We start from the raw sequence: 21,865 nt of genomic DNA, 5'->3' as shown, positions 1-21,865 counted from the left end.
TCTTGCCACCACAGATGGCCTTGCCCCCATGAGGTAGCAGCCCCTTCTCCTTCTCTCATATTGTCGGGGCTCCAGTACCCAACCTTGCCAGACTGCAGCGATGGTTAGGGTGACCCATAAGTGCAGGCACAGTTGGTTCAGTTCTCCTGCTCTTTTGTTACCCACAGCGATAACAGTGTTTTATTACCCCTAAATTTACAAAGTAACTGAATTTTGACCACAGTTCCCCAAACTGCCACATATGGGAAATGTAAACGAAGCCTGGCCCATCCTGTCATTTCCCCTGGCTGACCAAGAAATGCCAGCAGACAGCTCCCTCCCCGGTGAAGCTTCTGTTATTTGGAGCTCTCAGCAGCTCTGGAGCACCGTGATGGGATACCCTCACCAGAGCGGCACCTCCTGCTGGCCGTCTCGGGGATTAGCTCTCTCAGCCCTCTTCTGGCAATGCCTCTCCCACCGCCTTCTCTGCCTGCCGATATGCCTGATTCCAGGAACCAGAAAAAGAAAAAGAAAAGGGTGCCCTGGCAAAGAGCCAAGTGGGTGTGGGCACGGCTCAGCAGAATCACAGCTCAGAGGTGAAGGTCATCAGTGAGCATGTGCGGTAAGGGGTGACAGAGGGGTGAGTCAGTTAAGCCTCTAGCTGGTTTTCAAGGGCAGAGCTGTCAATCAGAATGCTGAGCGAACGGTCAATTCTGAGCTGTCAATCAAATTCTGAGCTAATGGTCAATTCTGGGCTGCCAATCAGAATTGTTTCAGAGCTGTCAATCAGAATTCTGAGCTAATGGTCAATTCTGAGCTGTCAGTCAGAATTCTGAGCTAATGGTCAATTCTGGGCTGCCAATCAGAATTGTTTCAGAGCTGTCAATCAGAATTCTGAGCTAACGGTCAATTCTGAGCTGTCAATCAGAATTCTAAGCTAACGGTCAATTCTGAGCTGTCAATCAGAATTCTGAGCTAACGGTCAATTCTGAGCTGTCAGTCAGAATTGTTTCAGAGCTGTCAATCACAATTCTGAGGTAACTGAGCATGTGCGAGCGAGGAAACTGTCGCTAGGAATAGGGAGCTATATAAAGGAAGAGCTGGATGGGATCTCAGGCAGGATCGAGTCCCGGCGGCCAGTGCAGTGGGGTCTCTGTGGGTTTTCCACTTCCACAGTTGCTGGATCTTCTGGGGACTCGGCCTCTCTTGTGGATCGGGGGGCTCTGGGTCGGCTTCAGACCCTGTGACCAAGAGAGTAAAAATGGCTGGCAATCCCCCCCCTCCCCCCCGAGCCCTGTTGGTCACCAAGCATTGTCAAGCAGGTTTGTCTTCCTGCCACAGATCCGGGTGTCTCCCTCCAGGACAGCCAAACCAGGCAGGCTCAGAGACAGTCCCAGTTTATATCTCTGTGCTACTTTCTGTAGGAGCAGCATCTATAATGCTCCCAAAATGGCAGAGGCTACATACAGGAGGGGAGACTTAGGGTGACCAGACAGCAAGTGTAAAAAATCAGGACAAGGGATAGGGGGCTTTAGGTGCCTATATAAGAAAAAGCCCCCCAAATCAGGACTGTCCCTATAAAATTGGGACATCTGATCACCCTAGGCAGACTAGATGATCTAATGGTCCCTGCTGACTTTAGAATCTCCTAATCTACCCTGTCTGTCAGCAGATTTTTCAGAGCTGAACTCACCAGGGCTGCTAATGGTTCTATCCTTTTGTAAATCTGCTCCATTTGTGAATCAGCGTAGCTGCAGCAGAGGATCTAGTTCACAGGTTTTACTATAGAGATAAAGTGAGTGAGGTAATCTCTTTTATTGGACCAACTTCTGTTGGTGAGAGAAAGAGAGGGAAGCTTTCGAGCTTACACAGAGCTCTCCTTCAGGTGTGGGAAACACAGAGTGTCACAGCTAAATACAAGGTAGAACAGATGGTTTAGCATAAGGAGTTACCACTATTTCAAGGGAGCATTCAAGGTGATGTGGCCCTTTAACATCTCTCCGGTTATAGGGGCAAAAAAGATGGGGCGGCAGGGGCTTAATGGGTTATAGATTGTTATAATAAGCCATAAATCCAGTGTCTCTATTCAGTCCATACTCCTCTAACTTTGCTAAACACTAAAAATCCTGCTCCCAACACAGCTACAACTCTGCATGCAGGATTTACGCTGCCATGAAGAGCTGTGTGAGGTGCATTTTCTGATCTGTTTATGTTCTGAGGCAGAGAAAAATGATTACTCCTACCTCAGCTACATAGCTACCCAGAGCTTTATCAGTTATACAATTATCCAGCCTCTTTTGCATGAATTAGAGTCAGAGACAAGCTTCCCACAAAATGCTCATTGCCTTCTAGAGGCTATTATTTCAGCAAACTTCACCCCTGGTTGTTCCGATTTGGGCGGTGCTTATAATCCATTTGAAAAGCACCGGAGAGTCTAATCTTTGCAGTCAGATGTGATAAGAGTGTGTCTGACTCTGTGCATACAGTCAGTACAGAGTGTAGCAGAAGCTGACAGGGTTCGGGCTTTTTTATACAGTGCCTGCCAATGAGGGCAGCAGCATGAAATCTGTACTGGAGACAGTAATGAACCCTTCTGGGGTTTGGCTGCATGGAGCTGTCGCCCAGATTTTTCACCTGACGGCCGTGGTGTGCCTCGTCTGTGTGGTTCTGAAAGCAATCCAGCTGTATTGGAGGAAGCAGAAACTGCTCAAAATCTTTAAAAGTTTCCCAGGACCTCCCACCCACTGGCTGTATGGCCACCTTAAAATGGTAAAGTAACAACTGGGACTGTAGTGTGTGTGTCCACCTTAAAATGGTAAAGTAGCAACTGGGACTGTAGTGTGTGTGTCCACCTTAAAATGGTAAAGTAGCAACTGGGACTGTAGTGTGTGTGTCCACCTTAAAATGGTAAAGTAGCAACTGGGACTGTAGTGTGTGTGTCCACCTTAAAATGGTAAAGTAGCAACTGGGACTGTAGTGAGTGTGTGTGTGCAAACGCGCGCATGTGTCTTCCTTGTTTCCATAAGCAAGAAGTTTCTTTACTTTCCTCTACCCTCCCAGGAATAGGAGTTGATTGCATTATGGTCATGTTTGCTAAGGAGAGGTCACATGCTCTCTGTGGTTAAGGCAGAGGCTTGTTTTCTCCTATTAAACCTTCCAGAAAAGGCCAGTTCAGATTCTGCATGCATGCTCTGCAGCCTATAGAGAGATTTTCACTCTCTTTTGAGTTACCAGCACACGGCTCAGAACAAAGAGAGGTGTCTGGCAATGTTTTGAAAATTCTCCCAAGCCATAAGAACAGCTTGCCCTGGGGCCACTTCAGATGAGGTTGATCTGAAAGACCGCAGTGAGTTCTAGGTCCTGTAAGGTAGGAAAAAGGCACATCTATGAAGTTTTTCATGGGTGCATTCGGAACATCAGCATATCCCATCAAGCTCTTTGGGAAACAGACAGGAAGGCAAAACAATGACTGGAGATATGACACCTCCCAGCAGTGCTTAATTTGTAACGAAAGAGCTGCCAGGGCTCAAGCAATTTTTTTAACGTTCATAACCGATGCAGCAGGCCCAGAGGTGCCAGGACTATGAACTGCTAAGCCTAGAGTTGCTGGGGCTTAGCCCTGGCACAAATGAAGCACTGCCATCCAGTACACACTTCTGGGTGGCTGAGAGACAAAGCCTGAGCTGGGGGTGTCTTGAGGAAGTTAAGGCTTCCATCACAGGATGGCAAGCCTTTAGGTAGGATAGACATGCACATAGTTGGTGTTGGTCCTGCTTTGAGCAGGGGGTTGGACTAGATGACCTCCTGAGGTCCCTCCCAACCCTGATATTCTATGATTCTATAGACTATTGTTTTAAAATCCTGTCTGAGTTATGCTATGCTTCATTCCTGCTGTTAACATTAAACTATACTTTGGTTTAAGCAGGCTGTCTGGTCACTAGCTCTCAAAGGGAAGAACTTGCGGTTGCCAAAACCAATGGGGTCTGCATGGCTGATCCACAGGGTGCTGTAACCTAGAATCCTATTTAAGAGTGGGAGGACTGTTGGAATTCAGAGTTCTCCTTTTGGGAGCGAGGAGACCGGTTGAAGGAGGGATTCCTTAAGCAACGCTTAACTGTGTGGGCTGGTTCTTATGGTTCCCCCTGGCCTTGTCCTTATTCATCCACTTCTACCGGCCTTTCTAATGCACAGGGGGGACCTCTGCACTTGGAGTGACTTGCAAAGCTTGTACAATGGCATCTTTACAAAAATACATACATGCAGTCCTGCCAAGGCCCGCTAGCTATTGTCTCATCTGACTAATCCAGTCCCCTGACTGTAGCACGGCTCTTTCCCATTCTGAGTGTGCTGCTAAAGATCTGTCTTGAACTACATCTCCCTTTAACTAACAATGCAGCTTCAACAAGAGGAAAACCTAGACAACCCCCACGCAAGTTGTCAGTCACAACTAGGTCTGTGCTTAAATCCCAGGTGCTGGTGTAAATGGGCATCGCTTCAGTGCCTTCAATAGGGCTTTTCCGATTTCCTTCAGCTGAGGATCTGCCCTGAATGCTCATTTGAGCTAGATTCTAGATGTGCTACATGGGAGAACTCAGGCGGAAAGCTCAAAGGTCCAGGACAGACTCGGCCAGGTGTTCTGTGGGGATGGGATGAGGAAACACAATGGGAGGGGGAGGTAAGGTCCAGATGGGGATCTGAAGGCAGAACAGGGAGAAAGGGGATGGGTTGAAAGAGGAATTACTTAAATAAGAACTGTCTGGGCTAATTCTTATGGTTCCCCCTGGCCTTACCCATATTCATCCACCTTGATCTGCCTTTCTAATGAACAGAGGACCTCTGCACTTTGAGTGATGTTAAAAGCCTAGTCAGTAGCATTATTAAAATGTAGATGTGTACGTGTTCTTGGCCTATTAACTATTGTCTTATCTAACTAATCAACTCCCTGGACTGTTCCCCATTCAGATAGTGCTGCTAAATATCTGTCATGAACTACACCTACCTTTAATTTACAACACAGCTTCAACAAGAGGATGAACTAGACAACACAGCGTCCTGGGCAGAACAATACCCACAATGTCACCACATGTGGTTTGGCGGTTTCCTAGCATTCTTGTGCATCAACCACCCTGAATATGCTAAGGCGGTATACAGCAGAGGAGGTAAAGACACTGCGTCTTGTGATGTCCTGTCCTCTAAATGTTTGAGCACTCCCCTCTTCCCAGCGCTATGCCTCACTTTCTTGTTAGTTTCAGTTATTCAGCCAGAACAATAAAGCAAGCGCAGCACAAAGCTGTTGTTTTTGTGGATACAGACTAACACGGCTACCCCCGAAACACAGCAAAAAGCAATGTTTCTAGCATCTCCCTGTGTGTCTCTCTCTTTCTCTGCTGGATCCAAAAATATAACACATCTTATATCTGAGTGATCGTGATATCATTCCACACTGCAAATGCCACTGAATACTGTTATCTGTAAAGCAGAAGTCTCAGAAATGGATATTTACTTAAGGGTGAAGTGAAAAGCATCTATTCAAAGAAAATTCCATTGTTTTAAGACGGAAACTGGTATATAATGAAATCAGAGTATTTTGTGAGCGTTTTGATCAACTGTTTTCAATACTCACACAGAAAATGATCACTCTCCATCTGAAGAGCAATTAATAAGTGCTGAAGTCCAAACAATGAGTGTGATTTACACCACATAAGCAGGTTCTGGTTCCTAATATACAGGACCTGCAAATATTTATGCCTGAAAATTTGTGGGTGGCAGAAGGTAGACTTATTTAGACCAGTCTGAAAATGCAGCCCTTAATGTCCATTTCAATCTGTATTGCCCACACTCCAGAAAGGTTGGCTCATTGGAAAATACCTGGAAAATGACAGCTTGTGTTCACTAGAGCTGTAGCCTCTTCCTCAGTGGGCCAAGCCTATTCTGCCTTTTTCTGATGTGGCTATAAACCCCCTATAACACCACATATTACTCTGTTACATGCTTACAAAGTCTGTCAGACATTTATTAACCCTTTAGAATCTATGAATGGAACCTTAATATAAAATGTAACAGTTTTCCTGTATGGAGATTGACCTTCCCAATACACATTTTGCTACTAACGAGAGCATGATTAAAGCTTAGAAGTAATTCTAATAATTGTTTGACTCACGTAGGATCAGATTTTGATGCCTTATTCACCGTGAGTAGCACCTTATTCACCTTCTATATCATTTTAACCTAATATTATATTTATCTTCTCTATTGAATTCTACAGACCCTAAGCCTCTTGTGACATACAGTTTCCTGGTTCCCTGGATTGGTTTGTACTGTCATATTTCATTCTCATTTACTTCATGTAACAATATTGCTGGTGATATTCGTGAGGGAAGCAGCACCACATAGATACAGAGCGATAGCATTTAATTGCTAACTCACAAAAAAGACAGTGACAGTGACAGTAACTGGAAAGGTGTGAATGAAATGCAGGAAAGTGGGGAAATCAGAGTTCAGATTGAGAAATGGGGCGTAAGCTCCATCCCTTTACTCGTGTCATCATTGTAACTAGCTATTTCAGAGGTTTAATTCCGAGCACATTAGATACAATATTTTTCACATGATATTATGTGGTAAAACGTGACAAACGTAAACAAGTATCAGATCAGCTTTGAGCCTTAACCTTGAATTTCCTTGTCTGGATTGAAATTAGACCTGGTTACACTTTTTTGTACATAAAGTTTTCTCCTCAAAAAATATGGCTTTGTTGAAACTGAAATTTGTGTGGAAAAATATCGATTCTGCCACAAATGTTCAGATTTCAGCAGGAAATTTCTCAGTGAAAAATGTTCTGTTCTATCTTAAAATACCATTTTGTTTTGGTTGTTTTAGTTGAAACAAAACAACATTTTAAGTTTAAAAAAATTGAAAGCTTACATTTAATTTCAGAAAAGTTGATTCAAAATGAATTTTGGTTTGGTTCCCACAGGAAAACTGAAAATTGTTGATTAAAAATTTTCAAAGATTTTTCATTTGAAATTTCTCACAGGGGAAAAATATGGTTTTCCAAAAAGCTCTAAGTGAAATCAAGGATGTTTAATGATGTCACTCAGCAAAAGAAGTACTTCTTCACATAACACAGTATCAACCTGTGGAATTCATTGCCAGGATAAGTTGTGAAGGCTAAAAAACTAACTGGGTTCAAAAAAGAAATAGATAAGTTCATGGAGGATAGGTCCATCAATGGCTAATAGCAAAGATGTTCAGGGATGCAACCCCATGCTCTGGGTGTCCCTCACTTCTGACTTTCAGAAGGTGGAAGTAGACAACTTTATCATTGGATAATTTCTCTGTTCTGTTCATAGCCTCTGAAACACCTGGCATTGGCCACTGTTGGAAGATAGGATACTGGGCTAGATCAGTGGCTCTCAACCTTTCCAGACTACTTACCTCTTTCAGGAGTCTGATTTGTCCTGCATACCCCCGAGTTTCACCTGACTTAAAAACTACTTGCTTACAAAATCAGACATAAAAATACAAATGTCACAGCACTTACTGAAAAATTGCTGACTTCCTCATTTTTACCATATAATTATAAAATACATCAATTGGAATATAAATATTGTCCTTACATTTCAGTGTATAGTGTATAAAGCAGTATAAACAAGTCATTGTATGACATTTTAGTTTGTACTAATTCCATTTGTGCTTTTTATGTAGCCTGTTGTAAAACGTGGCAAATATCTAGATGAGTTGATGTGCCCCCTGGAAGACCTCTGCATGCCCCGGTTGAGAACCACTGGGCTAGATGGACCAGTGGTCTGACCCAGTATGGATGTTCTTATGTTCTAAAAAAAAATTCTCATCCTTCTCGTGAATACACCGGATAGAACTGAAGAGATATTCATTCATATTATGGCTGGATTGTAATCATGCCACCTGAAATGATCAATTGCTTAGTAGGAAGTGATCTAACCAGCTCTTATGCACTGTGCTCCTCCACAGGGCAAGGACTGTTGATCTTAAATGGGCCAAAGTGGTTCCAGCATCGGAGGCTGCTGACGCCAGGGTTTCACTATGATATTTTGAAACCTTACGTGACCATGATGGCAGATTCTGTCCGAGTGATGCTGGTGGGTACTGTCATGATTTCCTAGTGCTCCTTCCTGATTTAAGAACCTTTACCTAGTAGATGAGAAGGATGTAAAAATATTTAGAATGTTCTCCCCGGTGCATGCTGGGTCGGCTCCCAAAGCTGCAGCACTGTAGGACAGTGAGCAGAAGAGAGCCCATGCTAACCCACTGCACATCTCCACACAGTGACCTGTGATGACTTGGCAGACATTGAGCTCTGTTAAAGGTGCTCCTGCCATCTCCCAGCCTCCCGTGCAGCCCAGGGTTTAATCTCAAGACTGTCAGTGAAACTGCCTCGACCATTAAAGATCACAGCCACCTGCCCACAGACCCAAGGTCCCCTGATGTAGGAGGTGGCCCAGACCCAACTGAATGGCTGTAACCAGGATTCTGTACTCCTAGGAAAATTTCTCCCTTCTCGTTACTCTCTTCCAATAGGATAAATGGGAACAGCTGATCACACAGGATAAGTCAGTGGAGCTCTTTGAACATGTCAGCTTGATGACTCTTGACAGCATCATGAAATCTGCCTTCAGTTACCAGAGCAACTGCCAGATGGACAGGTCAGTACCGGGCGATGTCAAATCCTGATGAAATTTTCTTGTTGACCTTAAGTGACTTTAAATTCAGTGCAGTGCAATTGTGTCCGAACTGGGAACTACACAGATGTGATAGAAGTAGTGGATGCATTAGCCTATTGATCTTCATGTCTCTAATACAGGGGAATATTGGGATCAGGGGTGCTGGGACCGATTCAGCACCTCTTACAGCCTGCCTCAGGATCGAGAAGTGCTGGTGTCTTTTAAATGCAGAAGCTACTAGAGTATTGATGCCACCAGCTGATCTTTATGAGAATTAGGCGTTGTTGGGTGGAGGTGGTAACAAAAGTGAGACAGTTGTTGTTTAACTGAGACAAGGGGCATTCTTTCAAGGCAAACCAAGAAAGCTGTTTCATGTACAGTCAATCATATTATACAGCTATTTAGATCTAAGAGTAGGTAAAATCATAATGAGTCTGATCTGGAGGTGGTGGAACTAGGGGTACTGGAAATGCTTCTGCACCCGCTGGCTTGAAGTGGTTTCCATTATATACAGGATTTACAGTTTGGTTCAAGGGCTCTCAACACCCCCACTATACAAACTGTTCCAGCACCCTTGGTCTGATTTTGCTTTGTTGAAGTTAGTGGGGGGTTGCTATGGAATTCAATGGGATCAAGATCAGCCCTAAGTTTTCACGTGACTAGTGACTTTTGGTTCCGCAATCTCACAACCCAAAAGCCTGAACTGGGAAGGCACCAAGCGCCTGCCACTCCTATTCCAATAAAGGAGAGCTGAGGGCACTTGGCACCTCATAGAACTGGGCACATAGTTATCAGATGTTTAGACTGCGGGTGCAAGGCCAGGCAAAAGTATTGCAAGCTCAAGACATTCAACTAGAAACACTCAAGTTATCCCCTGGGAACACTGCTTTGCCTTGTGCAGGCTGGTCTGAATGCTTTGGAAGGAAAAGTCCATTCTCTGAGGCAGTCTGCTACATTACCGCCTGTTCACATTGCTGTCATGCTAGCTGAGCCTGGTCTTGCGCTAACCACACACTTACCATTAAAATCACTGTCATAAATATAAAGGGAAGGGTAAACCCCTTTGAAATCCCTCCTGGCCAGGGGAAAGCTCCTCTCACCTGTAAAGGGTTAAGAAGCTAAAGGTAACCTCGCTGGCACCTGACCAAAATGACCAATGAGGGGACAAGATACTTTCAAAAGCTGGGAGGAGGGAGAGAAACAAAGGGTCTGGGTCTGTCTGTATGCTGGTCTTGGCCAGGGATAGACCAGGAATGGAGTCTTAGAACTTTTAGTAAGTAATCTAGCTAGGTATGTGTTAGATTATGATTTCTTTAAATGGCTGAGAAAAGAATTGTGCTGAATAGAATAACTATTTCTGTCTGTGTATCTTTTTTGTAACTTAAGGTTTTGCCTAGAGGGGTTCTCTATGTTTTTTAATCTAATTACCCTGTAAGATATCTACCATCCTGATTTTACAGGGGGGATTTCTTTATTTCTATTTACTTCTATTTTCTATTAAAAGTTTTCTTGTAAAAAACTGAATGCTTTTTCATTGTTCTCAGATCCAAGGGTCTGGGTCTGTGGTCACCTATGCAAATTGGTGAGGCTTTTTATCCAACATTTCCCAGGAAAGGGGGGGTGCAAGTGTTGGGAGGATTGTTCATTGTTCTTAAGATCCAAGGGTCTGGGTCTGTAGTCACCTAGGCAAATTGGTGAGGCTTTTTACCAAACCTTGTCCAGGAAGTGGGGGTGCAGGGTTTTGGGAAGTATTTTGGGGGGAAAGACGCGTCCAAACAGCTCTTCCCCAGTAACCAGTATTAGTTTGGTGGTGGTAGCGGCCATTCCAAGGACCACGGGTGGAATACTTTGTACCTTGGGGAAGTTTTGACCTAAGCTGGTAAAGATAAGCTTAGGAGGTTTTTCATGCAGGTCCCCACATCTGTACCCTAGAGTTCAGAGTGGGGGAGGAACCTTGACAATCACCAATTTTGAAATCTTTGCAATCTCTCCCCCAGTACGCTCAAACTCACTGCCCAGTCTTTATCCATCTCTCCCTTGACTCTCTCTCTGTAGTGACAATTCATATATCCAGACGGTCATGGACCTCAGCTTGATGGTGCATCTGAGATTGCAGTCGCCCCCGTATCACAACCATCTCGTTTACTGGCTCAGTTCTCAAGGGCGTCAATTCCACAAGGCCTGCAGATTAGCACATCACCATACAGGTATTTCCCAGTATCCTCTTCTCACCTCTCATTAAGGATTTGTGCCAGGCTCCAAGATAAACCCTAGTCTATGCTACAGACTTATGTTGGTATAAGTACGTCACTCAGGGATGTGGAAAATCCACACCCCTGAGCAAGGTAGTTATACTGACCTAACTTGTGGTGTAGACAGCCCTAAGTCAACTGGCGGTCTTCTCCCATTGATATAGCTACCATCTTTCAGGGAGGTGGAGTACCTACACCAACAGGAGATGCTCTCATCAGTGTAGGGAGTTCAGGCAGCTCTGCTGTGGCCCAGATTCTTTACATCCCTCAGAAGCCACGCAGAGTGACCATCTCATTTCAGAAATAATGAGAATCAAAGAATTCTGGCTCCTTGGTATTTTGGGATCCATTGGGGTTCTGGGGAATCACAGTGCACACATTGCTCCAAATGGGATATAATTATTTTAATGTTTTCTTGATGCAGATAAAGTGATCAGAGAAAGAAAGGAGTCCCTTAAAGATGAGCGAGAGCTTGAAAAGATCCAGAGGAGGCGCCACCTGGACTTTCTGGACATCCTTCTGAGTGCTAAAGTGAGTGTTGCAAGACCTGATCGGAGCCAAGTATGCGAGCATTTCGAGTAGCAGCACTGAGAGAGGCCTGGGCATTGTGGACAGCAGCTTCCAAACAATATGTTTCCTTCAGGGAAAAGGTTACAATTGATTAGCCAGCTTCATCAATGTTCAGAAGCATAGTTTTGATGCAAGGGATGGATTCTGCCCTGACTCTGTGGCTGCAGAGCGTGGCAATATACAGAGTCCTGTGTGCATAGTTCAAGCCACAGAAACACTGGAGCCTTGTTCATGTGCAGTCTGGGTTATAAACCACACCTAGTCCCATTAACATAAAGTGGAGTCACTGGCAAGACATAAGCAGACTCCTGTAGATCAAAAGAGTGATCGTTTTATAGAAAAGATCATTTTAACGCAGCGATGATTGGATGGCAGTGTAATTACGCAGGACTGTGCATACCATTTAAGCATAGCTTTGTGTTAGTCTGGGGAAGCTCCAGGAGTAGAGAGAAATTTCCGCCCGCTGCTGCACTGTTCATGGGGTACTAGTAAGTCCACTGCTACATCCCTTCTAAGGGATGCAAGGAATCTCCGGTGTTTCCCTTGGTGCATCATGCCCTTTTCATGGGCTAGTGAAGGGGGAGGGGACAGGTATGTCCCAGCTTCCTCCTTACTACTCACCATCCTCCCAGTGGTTTCTTGTCCTCCAGAATGAGCAAGCAGGAAGCAGTATCTGCATTCGAGGAACAGCAAGGACTGCAGTTTTACCTGTCTGCATCACAGGAGTTCATGCAGGGTTCCTTACATTTCTCCCCAACCTAACGGGAAGATCTGACCCACTGGGATTAATGCTCCAGGGTTTCCTTTCTAACGTGTTTGTCACTTAAGCTCTGAGCAGCAGGAAACCTCATGTCTGTTTCCTGGGAAAGCCCATGAAACCCTGATAGAAGCCATGTGTTCTTAGGATGAAAATGGAGCTGGATTATCTGATGAAGACCTACGTGCCGAGGTGGACACGTTTATGTTTGAGGGTCACGATACCACGGCCAGTGGGATCTCCTGGCTCTTGTACTGCATGGCCCTGCACCCAGAGCACCAGCAGAGATGCAGGAAAGAGATCAAAGAGATTCTGGGAGACAGAAATACTGTTCAATGGTGAGAATTTATTTTCCTTTTAATCTACCTCCCAAATAACTTTGAAACCCCTATCAGGTGATCAGTTTATTAACCCCAGTTGTCTCTCCCCTTACCCCTCAGTTCCCAACTGGGAAAGCTAGTTCTCCTGGACTGCAGGCAACCTTTTGTTCTGGGGTGAACCCACTTGAATGGAGGACCATCAAGTTTCATGATTCTTGATTTCTCCCAACACCTCCTGGGTGGCCCAGCCCAAGACGGAGGCCACAGTACAAACCAGAGGGCACGTGGCAGTTTATAGTCAAAATGGCATTCACAAAACAGAATGGCGTTTGCAGCTTGACGTGAGACATTTGTCCCATCTCTGCATAGAATATTGGTGAGACAGATTCTGGAATACTGCATCCAGTTCCGGTGTCCACATTTTAAAAAGGTCATTGAAAAGTCGGAAAGAGTGCTAAAAAGAGACACTGAAACGCTTCAAAGGCTGGTGAAAATGCCTTACAATGAGAGACTTAAAGAGCTCAATCTGTTTAGCTTATCAGAAAGAGGACTGAAAGGTCACTTGATTACAGTGTCTTTCATGGGGAGAAAATGCCAGGTCCTAAAGAGCTCTTTAATCTAGTGAGGAAAGACATAACAAAAGGCAGTGGCTAGAAGCTGAAGCCAGACATACTGCAATTAGAAAATGGACACATTTTTTAAAGTGAGGGTGATTGACCATTGGAACAAAGAATGAGAGGAAGTGGTGGAGTCTCTATCTCTTGATGTCTTCATGTCAAGGTTGGATGTGTTTTTGAAGATATGCTGCAGTCAAATATAAGCTATTGGGAACAACTGGGCTCAGTTCAGAGGGATCTGGGTGAAATTTAATGGTCTGTGATATATAGGAGGTCAGACTCGATGATCTAATGGTCCCTTCTTGCCTTAAGACCTAAGAACTCTATATATTATAGATGGAGAGGTAGAGAAGGTTGCCTAAGTGTGTCCATTGTAACCACCCTTCCCCTTTCAGTTCCTTTTAAAGTAAGGGAGCCGGGCAGAGTACAGCTCCCCCTTCTCTTATAAAACCAGAGGGAGAACTCTCCCTCCTCTACTTGGCTTGCATAAACACTGCCTCCCCACAGCTCTCCCTCCTCCTTGGATGTCACAGTGAGAACTCCCATCTGCTTGTAATCTACTAGACTTACTGGTTATAACATTCACCTTTCAGTTTTCTATTTTCCAGGTCACAGCTCTGCCTGCAGGTAAATCTCTGTAGAAAATATGAACAATATCTTTTTGGCCATTGTCAGTTGTCCCCAGTCTCTGCTTCTGGTTCCTTTCAGGGATGACTTTGGGAAGATGATTTACACCACCATGTGCATCAAAGAGACTCTTCGTCTTTACCCTCCGGTACCTGGTGTAGCACGAGAACTCAGTGCACCTGTAACATTTGTTGATGGACGTACCTTACCAAAAGGTCTGCTTAGTCTATCTCCTCTTTAAATGCTAATTAAGCTGCTGTATGCCTGTACATCGATGGCAGTGATGTTCATGTCTCTCACTTGTATATTGCCTCTCATTCCAAAAGCATTCTGTATACAGAAACTGAAAGGAGGAAAGGGAATTGTTCAGGGAGACATGGGGACTATTATTAGGAGTAATAGTGTAATACTTGATTTAGGCTAAATATCAAGAACATCTGTTAACGCAAATTCAACTACCATCTCCGTGTGGATGATTTACAGATCTACCTCTCTACTCCAGACCTGTTTCCTTCTGTCCAAACAAAAAATCTCAGCCTGTCTCTGATTTCCCCTTGTGGATGTCTAGCCATCAGCTCAAGCTCAATATGGACAAAACAGAGCTCTTATTCTTCCCTCCAAACCCATCTTTGCTACCTCCTTTCTTGACCACCCTGTTACCCATCACTGAGGCCCGCAACTTGGGCATCATCTTTGACTCAGACTCGATGTGAGAATCTAGAGAGAGGTCCATGTCTAAGTCTCGCAGATTGTTTCTGTATAATGGCTCTAAAATCTGGACTATCCTACCCAGCCACACAGCTAAAACTGTAGCCAATGCTCTCATTATCTTGCATGTCATGAACAAGACAATCTTGCCTCACTGATATGTATTCAGAATGCTGCTGCAAAGGTTATTTTCCTAACCTGTCACTCTGACCTTGTCATCCCTCTTTGCGTCCCTTCACTGGTTCCCTCTTCTCTATTGTATCAAACATAAGCTACTTGTCTTCACTTCATGAACTATCGCATTCCTCACCCCTACCTATCATCCCTTGTACAGTATCAAAAGGTCAACTCCCACCTCCAGCCCGCCCATGATATCAGCCTCCATCACCCACTTGTTAAATTTTACAACAAGCATCTTCAGGTTTTCTCCCATGATGCCCCTCACACTTGAGGCATCATTAAAATCACATCACATCATTAAAATTCTCCCTTTGCCATAAACCCTACAAAAAATTCACAACTGGCTGCTAATGTGCTGAGACCACTGCTGATGAATGTTACTTCTGTGAACTCCCCCAGCAGTCTGTCTGATTCCATCTGTTGTCTCTTGTCTTATACTTAGATTGTAAGTTCACTGGGGCAAGGCCTGTCTTTTTGTTCTGTGTTTGTACAGCACCTAGCACAGTGGGGTCCTGGGCCATGGTTGGGGCTCCTCAACACTACAGATATACAAATAAATACCAAGAGTAAATTCCTAGTGGTGTGGTGTCAAGGTTCCTTCCCCACTCTGAACTCTAGGTATAGATGTGGGGACCTGCATGAAAACCTCCTAAGCTTACTTTTACCAGCTTAGGTTAAAACTTCCCCAAGGTACAAATTAATTTTACCCTTTGCCCTTGGATTTCCACTGCCACCACCAAACTTTATCTGGGTTTACTGGGAAACGTAGTTTGGACACGTCTTTCCCCCCAAAATCCTCCCAACCCTTGCATCCCACTTCCTGGGGAAGGTTTGGTAAAAATCCTCACCAATTTGCATAGGTGACCACAGACCCAAACCCTTGGATCTTAGAACTATGAAAAAGCATTCAGTTTTCTTACAAGAAGACTTTTAATAGAAGTAAAGGAATCAGCTCTGTAAAATCAGGATGGTAGATACCTTACAGGGTAATTAGATTCAAAACATAGAGAATCCCTCTTGGCAAAACCTTAAGTTACAAAAAAGACACACAGACAGAAATAGTCATTCTATTCAGCACAGTTCTTTTTTCATCCATTTAAAGAAATCATAATCTAACACATACCTAGCTAGATTACTTACTAAAAGTTCTAAGACTCCATTCCTGTTCTGTCCCCGGCAAAAGCAGCATACAGACAGACACGGACCCTTTGTTTTTCTCCCTCCTCCCAGTTTTTGAAAGTATCTCGTCTCCTCATTGGTCATTTTGGTCAGGTGCCAGCGAGGTTACCTTTAGCTTCTTAACCCTTTATAGGTGAGAGGATTTTTCCTCTGGCCAGGAGAGATTTTAAAGGGGTTTACCCTTCCCTTTATATTTATGACATGTGGTCTATAAGTTGTTCCACAATCTTCAAAGGTAAAAGGTGGAGGCCCGACATTGGACTCATTTAGAAGCAGATAAGACAAAGAGCAGGAGAACAAACCACAAGAAACAACCTTGCATTGATAAGGACATGGAGCACGTCCACCTCTAACATCTTTTGGGACTTCCTCCCCCACTCAACATTTCCCCTTCTCCTGACACTTACCTGAAGTGACTTTTTTCACCTTCTGTAAAAATTCTTTGACATTTTTGGCCAATTTTTGTTTTATTAGTCAGTAAAGGATGAGGTGGTCCCCTGATGAAACTCTGTTACTCAGTAAACACATGGGTGGCAAATGAAAACAAAAGGATTTCAAAAGGAGATTTGTTACTAGTCCAGTTTTACAGTGTAGATGGACAGAACACCATAGTCTAGGACACATTTTTCCTGTCTTATGTTGATTTATTTCTCTCATTCTTAACAGGCTCCCTGGTTTCACTGAATATTTATGGTCTTCACAGAAACCCCACAGTCTGGCATGATCCAGAGGTACTTCTTTTTTTACAGTACTTGAGACTGATAAGATATTTTTGGATATGAGATATCTATTCCTTGTGCATACTCACTTGTCAGATCAACGAGAAGTTCCTATGTGCACAGGAAGCAGCAAGCAGGCCTTTTTCTTGGGTAGATGACCATTTTTCACTAGAAGTATGTAGATAACATAGTATTCATGCTGTACGAGGACTCCAGTTAACTATAGATTGTAGAGGATATGTGAAGACCTTTGGATAATGGGAGATCCAGACAAAACTAAATTTTGTTTCTATGTGAATTTTTAATTAAAGGTGGAGAGAGAACCAGTTTCACCCATGCATTGGGCCAAACCCTAAAGCTGACATAATACATTTCATTGCCCTGATTCCTCCCATATTTGTTTGGGCCCACACCCACCCATCTTCATTTTGGGAAGTTTGTAGGTCTCTCAAGGATCTTCTGGATGGGGCCATTTCTCTGCTGTAAGCTGGGAGCCATATACTAATACAAGGTATTAGCTATGGAGAGAGATTGTGATGGAAATTGTGTCCCTTTTCCCCTCCCAAACCATTGGTACACATTGCCCTGTCATTAAGATAAGGCCATTTACTTGACTTTAGTGGGCTTGTGCAGGGGTAACTGAGAGTGGAATCCGGCCCGTACTAGCTAAGCTCGGTTGCCACACTAAGCAATAGTTCCATAACTGCGTGTCTTTACTATTCTTTGCAGGTCTTCGACCCTTTGAGATTCTCACCAGAGAACTCAGCTAGACGCCATTCCTATGCTTTTCTGCCTTTTGCAGCTGGACCCAGGTGGAGTATATTTAATTGTATACGTCGCTTTAGTTAAATAAAATCCTCTTCCCTGGACACTGATGAATCACTCCCTCTTTGGGATGACATTCCAGTTCTCATGAAGTCCGTGGGAGTTTTGCCATTGACTTCAAGGGGAATAGAATTTCACCTTTTGTCTTTGCCATGTGCCATGTCAGAGTGCCCTTGTCTTACACATGCTCTCCAAGTATTCAATAGTGTGTGCTTAAAATGAAAGTTGGGACTGAAGCAAAACTCCAAATCCAAACATCCCCAACCTCTGGAAACTCTTGGACCTGGATCCAAATGCTACAGTTCAGGCTTATGTCTGTTTAAATCCACAGCATGTCAGAACAATACTTCCATACCACCTTCAGTGAGGTTCCCTATACATGGTTTGACCTTGAACTCATCTGCAAGGCCCCTGCTTCTCTCTACTGTTATGTCCCTCTTAAAATCCCACTTTTGCTGTGCTACCTACAGGGAACCTTGTTGATTGTTATAGAAAATTGTTTTATTATTTTCCTGCCCTGGCCTCTGTCTGCTTGTTTGTCCCTATACGGTCAACTCTTTGGAGGAAGGGACAGTCCTTTGTTGTCTATCTTACCAAGTGTCTAGCACATTGTAGGCTCTATTGCACAATAATATTAGTGGACAGGGGCACTGGACTGTAAGTCTGGAGACTTGGAATCTATGCCCGGCTTACCCACGGATGTGCTGTGGGACCTTGGGCAAGCCAGTCTACTCTGGTCCCGGTCTATAAAATACACATATTGTGAGGATAAATTCCATTAAAGATTGCAAGTTGCTCAGATATTACTACTAAGGACAAAACAGGTAAGAAAATATTGCAATATAATGTTCCTGCTTGATTCAGATTGATCTAGATTGCTTACTAATCTGGGTGCAAGCAAATTATATAGTTTTAATATGGCTAAATGTAAATGTCTGCATCTGGGAACAGAGAATGTAGGCCATACTTACAGAGTGGTGGACTCCATGCTGGGAAGCTGTGACTCTGAAAAAGATTTAGGGGCTGGGTGGATAATCAGCTGAACATAAGCTTCCAGTGTGATGATCTGGCCTAAAAGGGGTGCATAAACTGGGGGATCTTGAGTAGGTGTAGAGAAATTATTTGACCTCTCTGTGTGGCACGGTTGCAACCACCACTGTAATACTGTGTCCAGTTCTGATGCCCACCATTCAAGAAGGATGTTTATAAATTGGAGAGAGTTCAGAGAAGAGCTACAAGAACGATTAAAGGATTAGAAAAACTGCCTTATAGTGATAGACTCAAGGAACTCAATGTATTTAGCTTAATAAAGAGAAAATTAAATGGTGATTTGATTACAGTTTTTAAATACCTACATGGGTAACAAATATTTAATAATGGGCTCTTTAATCTAGCAAAGAAAATTTCACATGCACCAATGGCTGAAAGTTGAAGCTAGACAAATCCAGACTGAAAATAGGTCGTACTTTTTTAATGGTGAGAGCAAGTGGCCATTGGAACAATTTACCAAGGATCGTGGTGGATTCTCCAGCACCAACAATTTTTCAGTCAAGATTAGATGTTTTTCTAAAAGCTCTGCTCTAGGAATTGTTTTGAGGAAGTTATATGACTTGTGTTAGATAAGAGGTCAGACTAGATGATTGCAATGGTCCCTTCTGGCCTTAGAATGTCTGAAACAAAGGGGTTAGTGCTACTGTGTCATCCTGTCCAAATGGAGAAAATCCCAGCAAGAGAAAACCCACCCTGCTTGCTCTCAAATCAACATCCAGTTTCTAAGGACAGCACTACCGTTTCCCACATTTCAGTAGTACACAGTATCAGCTCATACTCCGTTCTTGAAATGCATCAGCATAAGGGATACTGTTAGAAATACCAGCAGTATTTCCAACCCCAAAGATTCAGAAATCATGAATCAGACCCATACCACTACGAGATGGGCTCAAAAATCATGAGGGTTTTTTTTTTTCAGATTATAGTGTGGTTTTTGGTCTGTCTTTTGATGTGTGAACCCCACTGTTTGTATGACAATTAGTGAGGCCAACACTCCCAGGTTTATTTAGGAGATATTGGTTTCTGCTGCAGTTGTTCCTACTTAAACATCTACCCATCCCCCTGCCAAGCAATCAATTCTTCCCCCCACTCCACTGCCTCCTTAAATCTTGCCTCCACATCAATTCTGTCCGTTCCCAGCCTCCCTTCTGCTCCTCCTGCAGCTTCCTCAACCTCCTCTCCCAGGCCTGGAAGGACTACAGCAAGGTCCCCTCTCCCTTGTCAGGGCTGGGAGCTGCAGGCAGGGAGAGAGGATGGGAGGAGCCATCCCTGTTGTTCGCAGGCAGGAAACGAGGGATCAGCCCTGAGCTGCCGGGCTTTTTCTGCTCATCCAGTGAAAACAATGTCAGCTACTAAGAAGAGAGCTCTGCCTTCTTCCTGAAGCTGATCTGATTGGCTGCTCTTCCCCAAGAAGTGGGGCAGTGGGGAGAGCAGCCAATCAGAGGCTTCTCCCCACCCCCCAGGGGGAGCTGAAATTCACTAGTGGGCTTAAGATTCTGGCATTACCGGACTCTAGTCCAAGCCAAACTCGTGTGACTTGTGAAGAACTACCAACCCTGTAGCTATTCTTCACTATGGAGAAAGGAGGTGGCAGCTTTCCTGCTGTATTCACAGCAGAACTGTACGTGTAATTGTCACCTGTGTCTAGAATCCTCTTCCCCGACTAATGCCCACAACGAAAGAACAAACCTTTTGTTTAATTACAAATCAGCCAAGAGAAACACCGTTAGGTGCTGCGAATTGCGCTCTCCAGTTCCACCACAGGGACCAAATTCTCAGCCAGTATAGATGGCATAGTTTCATTAACTTCACTATATCTATGCTGATTCCCATCAGCCCTCTGCCTGTGTTTGTTTCTGATAAACTACCCAGTAGAGCTGGTGAGGAATTTTCCATTAGAATAATTTCCTGACGATAGAGGCAATTTCTTCAAAATTGAAATTTTCCTTTGGAACATCTAAACAAATGCTCCCCAGTCTCTTCACACAGCCTGCTTGGCTTACAGGAGCTTTCATTTAGATTTTCCTCAAAATTTTCCAACAAAAATTGGAAATGGAAATGGTGAGGAAAATTTCATTGTTGCGAAGACTGCATTTTCGGTTGGAAAATCATTCCAGTGGAAAAATCCCAACCAGCTTCACTGCTTAGTTTATCCAAAACAAATACAGGTGGAGAGCTGATGCTTAGCCAGTCTAAATCCACATAGGAAAGTTGATGGCTCTTTGCAACTTTAAACTGGCTTAGCACCTGGTCTTTATACTGTGACCGGAGAGAGCAAAGTGCAGCATTTAGTATTTTTCTTGCCTGACATAATGAAATAAAACAGGCATGTTCTTGGGCTGCAGGCATTAGCTGCGGAAGATGTTTAACACCAGATGACAATTATGTTTACAGCTCTGCTGCCATCTCTTTTCTACTTGGTGAAGAAAGGGCAGCCGCTAGTCGCTTCTCTGCTCCACAGTCTACTCAGGGAACTGGGGGTTGGAGGCTGGTCGGCTCCCCAGGCTGTCACATCCCCAGGCTTATTTGAGACGAAAAAAATTACAAAAAGGTGACATTTTCTTGTGGGAAGGAATTTCCATTTTCCAGCCATTTCTACTAACCCATCAACTGGGCTCAGTCTGATGCTCAATAGAAGTGAATCTTCTGTGGCCGCCTCTTGTGCTCTGCTTACTACGTTAACTGGCTTTGGTCAGTTTGGTCAGAACTTTTAGCGATGAAATATTTGCCGCTTCTCTCTGCTCAGGAACTGCATCGGGCAGCAGTTCGCCATGAACGAGATGAAGGTGGCTCTTGCACTGACTCTGCTGCGCTTTGAGCTCTCCCCTGACCCAGCCAAGCCTCCCATCAAAATACCTCAGATCGTCCTGCGCTCCAAGAACGGGATTCACCTGCACCTGAAGAAACTTCAGTGACACTTAAATGACTGGGACATGTGTGTGATACATGACAGAGTTGAATCTACATTTGGTTGAATAACTAGAGCTGGGTGGGAACTGAAATTTCCCTTTCGCGGGAAATTCTGTGATTTCAAAAGGTTTTCGTTCAGAATTGCAATGGAAACAATAGAATTTCAAAATTTCCCACAAAATGAATTTTTAAAAAAAGGTTGTTTCAATAAAATTTTAAAAATTGTTCTGCGATTATCAAAACTTTTTGTTCTGCTTTTGACTTTTAAATAAAACGCAAAACGAAAAGCCGTTCTGAAATAAACAAATATAATCCTGTACTGGTGTAAAAAAATATTGATCGATTTTTTTTTTCAAAACAAATTCTGTCAAATGCAACAATTTCTGTCAAAATTTTCACAGTTGGTTCTAGTCAAAACAAAGGCTGTGTTTTATCTCTGCAGACGTAGCCCTGCTAACTCTCCTTTGTGATTA

At 43.8% G+C, this 21,865-nt stretch overlaps 1 protein-coding gene across 1 annotated transcript; it reads left to right on the top strand.

The window, feature by feature from the left end:
* The first annotated feature begins 594 nt into the window (after positions 1-594).
* Positions 595-21,397, top strand: LOC144268738 (cytochrome P450 4B1-like). The gene is made up of 13 exons (XM_077823916.1): positions 595-601; positions 2,516-2,748; positions 4,997-5,138; positions 6,245-6,289; positions 7,969-8,096; positions 8,536-8,660; positions 10,734-10,885; positions 11,355-11,461; positions 12,405-12,595; positions 13,903-14,036; positions 16,555-16,619; positions 17,337-17,419; positions 21,229-21,397. Exons 1-13 carry the CDS (start codon positions 595-597, stop codon positions 21,395-21,397), a joined length of 1,581 nt encoding a protein of 526 aa, XP_077680042.1.
* Positions 21,398-21,865: the final 468 nt, after the last annotated feature.

Source organism: Eretmochelys imbricata, chromosome 8, assembly GCF_965152235.1.
Source record: "Eretmochelys imbricata isolate rEreImb1 chromosome 8, rEreImb1.hap1, whole genome shotgun sequence".
In the NCBI taxonomy this organism is placed as follows: domain Eukaryota; kingdom Metazoa; phylum Chordata; order Testudines; family Cheloniidae; genus Eretmochelys; species Eretmochelys imbricata.
The sequence above is the reverse complement of the archived record's forward strand: the minus strand, read 5'-3'. Positions and strand labels throughout refer to the sequence as shown.

Coding starts and splice junctions, on each gene's coding strand:
- LOC144268738 (XM_077823916.1), top strand. Junction 6,290..7,968: donor TTTCCTGGTTCCCTGGATTG/GTTTGTACTGTC, acceptor GCTCCTCCACAG/GGCAAGGACTGTTGATCTTA. Junction 8,661..10,733: donor AGCAACTGCCAGATGGACAG/GTCAGTACCGGG, acceptor CTCTCTCTGTAG/TGACAATTCATATATCCAGA.